This window comes from Urtica dioica, chromosome 11, assembly GCF_054948205.1.
Source record: "Urtica dioica subsp. dioica isolate 48M chromosome 11, U.dioica_male_clone48M_v1_H2, whole genome shotgun sequence".
NCBI classification, from domain to species: domain Eukaryota; kingdom Viridiplantae; phylum Streptophyta; class Magnoliopsida; order Rosales; family Urticaceae; genus Urtica; species Urtica dioica.
Genome location: NC_142766.1, coordinates 9,144,607 through 9,154,138, shown reverse-complemented (window position 1 = coordinate 9,154,138; position 9,532 = coordinate 9,144,607). Strand labels below are relative to the sequence as shown.

Here is a 9,532-nt window from a genome sequence, read left to right as displayed (position 1 = left end):
AGACATGAACACTTACCTCGCGGAAATTGCGGAAAATGGCGAGATTTGCGCAAAAATGAACATCCGGCGGGCGGTAAATGAAGATCTCGCGCGAGATCAAGGGAGACGCGAGAAATATGGCGAGATTTCGCGAGATTTAATATACTTCGCGAGATATTCACGTACCCTTCTCGCACTTCTTAAAAACGCGAGATCTCTATCTCGCGCGAAATTTTAATCCTTGCTTACGACTCACAAGTTGGGACGGAGGCAGCATAGGCCTATCAGGGTCTTAATTCTCCCTCAATTTATTTATTTACATTTTTTACTTAATTTTTTTTTATTATTTTTTTATTTTTCTTAAAAATTTACAAATTTGTCCTCTATAATAATTTTTTTAACTTCAGTCCACCCACCACCCTAAGGATTTTGGAGACGTTAGCTCCGTCTACTTAGAAAAGTAAAATTATCCCGCTTTTCACGGCGGTTGACCACAACAAGTAAAATTATCCGGCTCTTCACGGCAGTTGACCCCAATACACCCCTGTGTAATTCACGTCGATGTTTATTTTATTTATTAAAGAAAACTGAAAATTTGTCGTGTGAGAGAGAGAGATGGAAGCGAGAGAAGACTTGAAATCGATGTTGCCGTACTTGCCGGTGGTGGCAAGGTCTTCGACGCTGTTCTGGCCTCCGGCGACTGTAGAGATTCTCTCGTGGCTGGAGAGAGGGCCACGCCACAGCCGCGTAGACTCCGGCGACCTCCTCTCCGCCGCCATTTCCGACCTCCGTCGCTCCCTTACCATCACTCCCGACTCTCTATTTTTTAGTGCGGGTCAAGGTTACGCTCTCTATTTCGACCAGGTAATCCATTTGCCAGTCATATATACTGTCTCTGACATGCAAAATTTTGATTGATCGCATACCGAATGACTGTGATCGCCGTTTTCGACTAGAATCTTGAGAGCGGACTTTTGAATTTCATAGAACTTAATGTTGTTCCGAGGTTGATTTATGAGACCAGATTGTTAAACACAAAAATTAAATCACAGAGAATTGTTGTTAGGTGAGTATATGATACCTGTTTAAGCCAGGAATGTGGAAGTTCGACAAGTAATTTGTCAAACCTGGGAACTGAAACAATGCATAATTGTTTTAAAAAAAAAATATGCTTATTCATTTTTCGCAATTGTACCCCACGTTATTTTTTGCAGTTAACTATAGTAGGGTATAATGTCCAATTAGTATTGTTGCTTGAATGGATTGACATCCTTGATGTCCAAGAATCTGAAAAACCCTCTGATGTCTGATTCGTAGTTAATATCTTCAGAAGAGTCGAACAAGTGGTTTGACGAGGTTGTTCCAGCACTGGCAAAGTTACTACTGCGGTTACCTACTTTGTTAGAGTCGCACTATCGGGATTCAGATGGCCTTGTAAATGGAGTTGAAGCCAAGTTTGGTCTTCGCATTCTCAAATCTCAAGAATCTGGCGTAGTGCTCCTCAGCCAGGTAGCTTTATATATATAGTTTGCAAATTTGTCGTCAGTTTATGCCAAGTGGGATTGTATTTTATTCTAACTTTAGATTGTTTATTTATTATTTATTTTTAAATGTCTGGATTTATGTTCTATTTGATTTAGTTAAGATGCTTATTTCTATATTTCTTTTAGGAATTGATTGGTGCACTTCTGGGATGCTCTTTCTTTTGCTTGTTCCCAGTTACTTTCAGAGGTCACGAATTTCCAACAATCAACTTCGATCACTTGTTCGCGTATGTGAGCTTAACTACAATTTTGATGGGGACCAAAGGGGTGATTTGAATATGAGTATGATATTCACAGCTATAGTTCTCATATATATATATATATATATATTTTTTTTTTTCAAAAGTAACTATAGTTCTCACATAAGATATTCCTATAGTAATGATCCTTGCGGCCTAGGTCGAATCATCAGACTCATGGTTTGCTCCCATAAGCTACCTACCTAGTTATAGACATGAGTTTTATCCATCAAACATTGAAGGTTTTGATGGATGGGCATATTTAAAAAGAAATATATATTTCGGAACTTTTTGTCTGCTGGAAGAATTTACTTCTATCAAGGAAAAGGTCGTTATTCTCATTTTTTTTTTCAATATGCTCATTGGGCTCAAAAGAGAGCAATAATTCTAAATTGAAATTATACAAATGAAACAGGTTAATGGTATTCTAGTGTTTTGGTGTGTTTCTCTTTCCCAATACGGATTGGCTAATAATATATATGATTTATCTTTATGCGAACTATTGTCATTTGTTATTTAGTACTTCTTTTTAATGTTTCAGAACTAATGTCTAATTTTTGTATGGCCGTAGGAGTCTACATGCGAGACATGACCAAAAACAGCAGAGTAAGATAAGATGCATTGTGCACTACTTTGAAAGAATATGTGAAACAATACCAGTGGGCTCTGTGTCATATGAGCGAAAGGTTCTTCCTCTGAAGCATCGTCATTTAGGAATTTCATTACCGGATGCTGATATCTGGAGAAATTCTCAAGTTCCTCTTTGCCAATTTGAGGTAATGATGAAGTAAAATTGGAACGACCTAGATGTCAATAAGAAACAAATCATATCTTGTTGAAGTCTGATAAGCGTGTAGTATTTCATGTTACTTTCGTTATTCTGAAATACCAGTGCGCGTGCCTGTATTTTTTTCATGATATTTAATCTCCTGTTTTTCTAATTATTAACATATTTATTCTCTTAATAATAAAAAACAAAAAAGATTACCTGCGATCCTCTTACTAACCTATCCACAAGTATGCAGGCCCAAAGTTCAGGGTTGATAGAAGATCAATCCAGGGAAGCTCTTGAAGTTGATTTTGCTAACAAGTATCTTGGAGGCGGTGCTCTTCAGAGGGGTTGTGTGCAGGTCAGCTGCGTAAAAAAAAAAAAAAAAATCAGAAAATAGAACTTTTTATAGACCACTCAGAGGTCCTTATTTTACTTGCTCGTACAGTATCTAGATTTCTCCGCAATCTGATTTGTATAATAATTTCATGTAGGAGGAGATCCGTTTTATGATTAATCCTGAATTAATTGCTGGAATGCTTTTCCTGCCCGCCTTAGCAGATAACGAGTCGATAGAAATAGTTGGCTCAGAAAGGTTTTCAGATTATACAGGGTAAGAACTCATGTTCTATTTCTTACATTCTAACAATACTTCTATCGTGTGAGGTTCGCCAACATGTCAAGTCAAGGATAGGAAGGAACAAAAATCAATATATCTACTATTTTGAGAAAATAGCTTGGAGGCATACATATCACTTAGATCAGATTTGTGCTGATACCATCATAATCTTTTGCATGTATATAGAAGTTAAAAAAAAAAAATAAAATTTGCTAGCTTTCTATGTTGTAATTAAAACATGTGAACATTGTTTTGCACCTCTTTCCTTTGCAATTTTATTTTATTTTTTTGAAACAGTTTTCTGTTGCAATCTAATGACCATGAAACATCTCTAAATATAGCTATGCTTCTTCATTCCGTTTTTCTGGTGAACACTTTGACAAGAAGGAAATGGACTCTTTCAGAAGACGTAAAACCAGAATCATTGCAATTGATGCACTATGCTTCCCGGGAAAGGGACAATACAGAATAGAAAACCTACTCCGGTATATTTACTATTATTTTTTAGTTGCCACCTAGCAAAGTTTTCTGTGTGTGTCTGTATTCAAAGAGCGATTTGTCAATATTTATTCTTCTGGTTGTTTATAGCCTGGGTTCATTTCATATTATCAGGAAGGAAAGCTCAAATACGTTACCTTACCACTCTTCTCAAAATATTTTTTTAGCTAATGACCCCAAGCGTTATTTACGTTTCAAACCAAAGCCAATTAAATCTTGAATAAAGCATTAAACCAAACATGATCAATAGCTTTCTAAATCACAAGAATTATATTATATCTCGTCTTTGCTCCCGAACTCACAACCTTAAATACCCTCAAGCCTAAAAACTTAAGCTTTATTAAATGCCTTCTGCAGTTCTTCCCCCCTTCTTTTTCGATTTTTTTCTTTCTTTCATGGTAGGGTATCCTAAATTTAATCTCTGAGTTATACGCAGGATATGTTAGTATTTTATTTATAAAATTGCTTTTTCGATTCTTAGAATGTTGAGTAAACTATCACATTTAAGTCTCTACAAAGGAAGAAAAACAAGAAGAAAGAAAGTAAACAATATTGCATAAATGTTTTAACGGTTGTAATTTATTGGTTTCAACAGGGAGTCTAACAAGGCTTTTTGTGGCTTTTTTGATCAATCCAAGTATCACCAATATGCAAATCTATTTCACAAGAACGGGGTTGACGGAGGCCGATCTGACCAAGATGTTAAAGATCCAAACAATACCAATACTCTAACAGTAAAGTTCTATTGCATCCCTTATATTTATTTATGTTTAAAAAGCATTCTTATTTTTCCTTGGGCTCTTCTCGGCTTGCTAAATGAACTAGAATCATTAAAGATCCAAACAATACCAATACTCTAACTGTAAAGTTCTATTGCATCCCTTATATTTATTTATGTTTAAAAAGCATTCTTATTTGGGTTATTAAGTTATATAGCCACACGGATATAGTGGATTGAGATATAGCCCACCTTTGGTTAATTTCTTGTAAATAGCCAAGTAAACTTATTAACAGATTAATAAAAGCCTTATTTAACACAACCAAACATATATTTTAGGTAGTTAATAGGCTGCCACGTATGCAAGTTGGCTATTTACAAATTATTTACCAAAGGTTGGCTAATTTACAATTCCTATAGTTTAAGTGGTTTACGTAACCAATTTTTTGTTCTTATTTTTCCTTGGGCTCTTCTCGGCTTGCTAAATGAACTAGAATCATTAAAGTTTTAGGTTAGGTGGAACAATTGATATTTGAACCACAGTTGACTATGAGCCTAGATTTTTAAGCTCGAGATGAACTTATATTATTCGACTATTATGTACACAATTTGTAACTGTACTCGATAGAATGCCCTTGAAATGAAACATGTCTAAATGTCATTCCGATTGAATCAGATCTTTATCTATTTGTGCCTATAAAGAGTTCAATTAATTTTTATAGCATGCCTAATAATCTTTTGCTATTTTAAAAGGTGAATGAAGCTACGTTGGGCTCTCAACATTTTATGTACGAGGACAATATCGGGATTGCAACTGGAAATTGGGGGTGTGGTGCTTTTGGGGGAGACCCTGAGCTTAAGGCCATTATTCAGTGGCTTGCAGCTTCTCAGGTACTTACTTATATAGCATATCTGGTACCATTTCTCACAGTTATCTTGTTTGTAGTTTATTCATGATCTTTCAAGGGTCTTTCTCTTTCAGGCACTTAGACCTTTTGTTTCCTACTACACATTTAGTCTGCCTGCTTTGAAGAACATTGACCAGGTTACTTGCTTTTCATTGTGTGCTTATTTCTGTGACTAGCCCGGGTATATTAAAATTCACAAAACGCCGGAACTGATTCAAGATGATTGTCTTAGATGTTATCTTCTCTGAATTATTTTTTAAAGTTTATATTCTGGTACAGTTGCTTCTGAGCTCAGCTCAATGACTTCTAATAGTTTCTGTTTTCATTGTTATAACATTCTGGGGTGATATAGGTGACTCGATGGATTATGTTGCACGAATGGACGGTTGGAGATCTGTGGAATATGATGGTCGAGTACTCGCTACAGGTCGTGAACGGACAAACGCGAAGCGGATTCTTTGCTTGGCTCCTTCCGTCTGCATGATTTTTGGCCGTGATATGTATGATCTAAATATTTCCAAAACTAATCGCAAAATTGCTTCTCATTGTTTTATAAAAAAGGAAAAATGATATGAAATAGCCAATTCAAACTATGACTTTTGCAAAATAGCCATAGTTTCATTAGGTATAGCAAAATAGCCAATTGAGAGTACTACGACTTTTAATCCTGCCTCGATTAATTTTAATCCAGCCTTCATAAAGCTTACATTTTGTCTTTATAGTTCGTTGGGATTAAATTTAATACAGCCTAGATTAATCTTACTTTGACTAGTTTGCTTATAGTTGGCAAACTATGGTTATTTTGCAAAAGCTTAAGTTCTATTTGGTTATATAGCCGCTTGACCCTATAAAAAAAGTCCATACGAGTAAGGAAATAATTTTATGGCTGCTACTTGTTCTCTTAATGTGTAATATATATGATGTACATAAATTAGATGAACAGATTTTCTTTGCTCTATTTCTGAGATAATTGTTGTATAATTCCCTTTTAACGAATGTGATTAATTGTATCAAGTGTTGCCCATCAAGCATCAACTAATGAAGTAGCTGATTTCTTAAAGCTCTCCGTTCCCCAGACTCCTACATGGCAACACTAGATTTTTTAACTCACGAGTCAAACAAATTTACGAGAGTTATTTGTATTTGAATTGTTGTAACTTGTTATTATAGCCATTTTAACGTAGCCAGAGGACCCAAAAGTGCACATATTAAAATGAATTGATTTGATTTGATTTGATTTTTTTTTTTTTATTTTTTATTTTTTATTTGGTGAGTTAAACTAAGATAGATATATTGAATGTGCAATGTCATAACACTGTGAAAATTGATGGAGAAGTGCGTAAATTCAGTGTTCACGTTCTACTTAAAATTTTAAGATCTATACACAATGGAATTGAAATTCTGTTCAGAGTGAAAGACAAGATGTCGTACACAATGTGTAGTCAATGTGTCGGACAACTTGCTTTAACACAAATAATGGATAAACAACAAAGAGTGTGCGTAAAAGTAAAGGACACACAATATGGTTACCCAGTTCGGTGCAACGTTACCTACGTTTGGGGGCTCTCAGCCAGTGAAAAAGATTTCACTATCAAGTAGTCAATAGTACAAACATGACTTATATGAATACAACAAATATCAATGCCCTAGAAACTATTACTACTAGTGATTACCAAGGACAGGGACTCCCCCTGAATTTGAGACCCCTCTCAATTCCACTCTTCAAGCACGTGCCTATGCTTGGTCGACTTCAATCTCAACGCACGTGAAGACTTCAATCACGTAATCACAAAACCGTAATCTCACAAACACTCAGACTTCTGGAATAGTGTTTAAGGAATAACACCGCTCTAAACAAAACAACTAGTTTCCCAGTTCGCCGATCGAGCACGTCTAGAAACGAGAACTGAAGAAAACAGCAGATAAACAACAATCACCACAATCTGAACATAGTCTGAACAAAACATACCAGAGAAGTAGCAGAGACTGAACACAAATAGAAGTCAGGGTGTTTCACACCAAAAGAAAATAAAAGCCACAATTCAAAAGTTACAGACCACATAAAAAACAGACTAGAGGGCAGCAGTCTTGGAGGAGTCATCATCACTCTCATCTTCGAAACCGTCCGAGTCACTGCAGCCAGAAACCTCATTATCTTCATCACCACCAGTACCTTCAGCATCACTGTCTTGAGACGTCTTTTATAGCAGTCATACATCTCTGGAAGTAAATCTGGGGTTTCCTTACCCATAAGCGCGAGAAGATTACTAAGGAAAGTCTTCAGCGATACGATCTGGCAAAACAAGAAACTTGTTAGAAAAACAGTCTACGCACAAGGAGAAGGATGTCTCGACAGATACTGAAGCACGTAGACCGACATCTTTCCTTAACAACTTGCACTAAAAAATAATGCGAGACCTCGAACGTAACAAAAATCTCCCCCTTTGGCTATTTTTTTAGGAAAGCACTTCCAGAGCAGTTCTCAGTCAGATAAAGTCATAAACAGAATGGGCCAAAATAAATGACCAAATGATGACCTGTCCCCCTGATTGCCTAAAAAACATACCAAAGGCAATGATAGACCAAGACAAGGGGAGGAAACAAAAATCCGAGCACAGAAACGAGAACTGAAGAAAACAGTAGATAAAAAACAATGACCACAATCTGACATAGTCTGAACTAAACATACCAAAGAAGTAGCAGAGACTGAACACAAATAGAAGTCAGGGTGTTTCACACCAAAAGAAAATAAAAGCCACAATTCAAAAGTTACAGACCACATAGAAAACAGACTAGAGGGCAGCAGTCTTGGAGGAGTCATCATCACTCTCATCTTCAAAACCGTCCGAGTCACTGCAGCCAGAAACCTCATTATCTTCATCACCACCAGTACTTTCAGCATCACTGTCTTGAGACGTCTTTTATAGCAGTCATACATCTCTGGAAGTAAATCTGGGGTTTCCTTACCCATAAGCGCGAGAAGATTACTAAGGAAAGTCTTCAGCGATACGATCTGGCAAAACAAGAAACTTGTTAGAAAAACAGTCTACGCACAAGGAGAAGGATGTCTCGACAGATACTGAAGCACGTAGACCGACATCTTTCCTTAACAACTTGCACTAAAAAATAATGCGAGACCTCGAACGTAACAAAAATCTCCCCCTTTGGCTATTTTTTTAGGAAAGCACTTCCAGAGCAGTTCTCAGTCAGATAAAGTCATAAACAGAATGGGCCAAAATAAATGACCAAATGATGACCTGTCCCCCTGATTGCCTAAAAAACATACCAAAGGCAAGGATAGACCAAGACAAGGGGAGGAAACAAAAATCCGAGCACAGAAACGAGAACTGAAGAAAACAACAGATAAACAACAATCACCACAATCTGAACATAGTTTGAACAAAACATACCAGAGAAGTAGCAGAGACTGAACACAAATAGAAGTCAGGGTGTTTCACACCAAAAGAAAATAAAAGCCACAATTCAAATGTTACAGACTACATAGAAAACAGACTAGAGGGCAACAGTCTTGGAGGAGTCATCATCACTCTCATCTTCGAAACCGTCCGAGTCACTGCAGCCAGAAACCTCATTATCTTCATCACCACCAGTACCTTCAGCATCACTGTCTTGAGACGTCTTTTATAGCAGTCATACATCTCTGGAAGTAAATTTGGGGTTTCCTTACCCATAAGCGCGAGAAGATTACTAAGGAAAGTCTTCAGCGATACGATCTGGCAAAACAAGAAACTTGTTAGAAAAACAGTCTACGCACAAGGAGAAGGATGTCTCGACAGATACTCAAGCACGTAGACCGACATCTTTCCTTAACAAGTTGCACTAAAAAATAATGCGACCTCGAACGTAACAAAAATCTCCCCTTTTGGCTATTTTTTCAGGAAAGCACTTCCAGAGCAGTTCTCAGTCAGATAAAGTCATAAACAGAATGGGCCAAAATAAATGACCAAATGATGACCTGTCCCCCTGATTGCCTAAAAAACATACCAATGGCAAGGATAGACCAAGACAAGGGGAGGAAATAAAAATCCGAGCACAGAAACGAGAACTGAAGAAAACAGCAGATAAACAACAATCACCACAATCTGAACATAGTCTGAACAAAACATACCAGAGAAGTAACAGAGACTGAACACAAATAGAAGTAAGGGTGTTTCACACCAAAAGAAAATAAAAGCCACAATTCAAAAGTTACAGACCACATAGAAAACAGACTAGAGGGCAGCAGTCTTGAAGGAGT

The 9,532-nt window shown here is 36.8% G+C and overlaps 1 protein-coding gene across 3 annotated transcripts; it reads left to right on the top strand.

Annotated features, from left to right (window-relative positions):
* The first annotated feature begins 417 nt into the window (after positions 1–417).
* Positions 418–6,059, top strand: LOC149381054 (poly(ADP-ribose) glycohydrolase 1-like). Of its 3 annotated transcripts, none has more exons than XM_089602078.1 (11): positions 418–843; positions 1,297–1,488; positions 1,650–1,750; positions 2,334–2,538; positions 2,788–2,892; positions 3,026–3,144; positions 3,492–3,635; positions 4,244–4,382; positions 5,120–5,257; positions 5,357–5,411; positions 5,627–5,766. In XM_089602078.1, the coding sequence occupies exons 1-10, from the start codon at positions 595–597 to the stop codon at positions 5,381–5,383; spliced, it is 1,419 nt and encodes a 472-aa protein (XP_089458204.1). In that variant the 5' UTR covers positions 418–594; the 3' UTR covers positions 5,384–5,411; positions 5,627–5,766. The 3 variants fall into 3 exon arrangements, with proteins under 3 accessions (XP_089458204.1, XP_089458203.1, XP_089458202.1); XM_089602077.1 differs by having other exon boundaries at positions 422–843; positions 2,337–2,538; positions 5,349–5,411; positions 5,627–6,059; XM_089602076.1 differs by having other exon boundaries at positions 423–843; positions 5,349–5,411; positions 5,627–6,059.
* Positions 6,060–9,532: the final 3,473 nt, after the last annotated feature.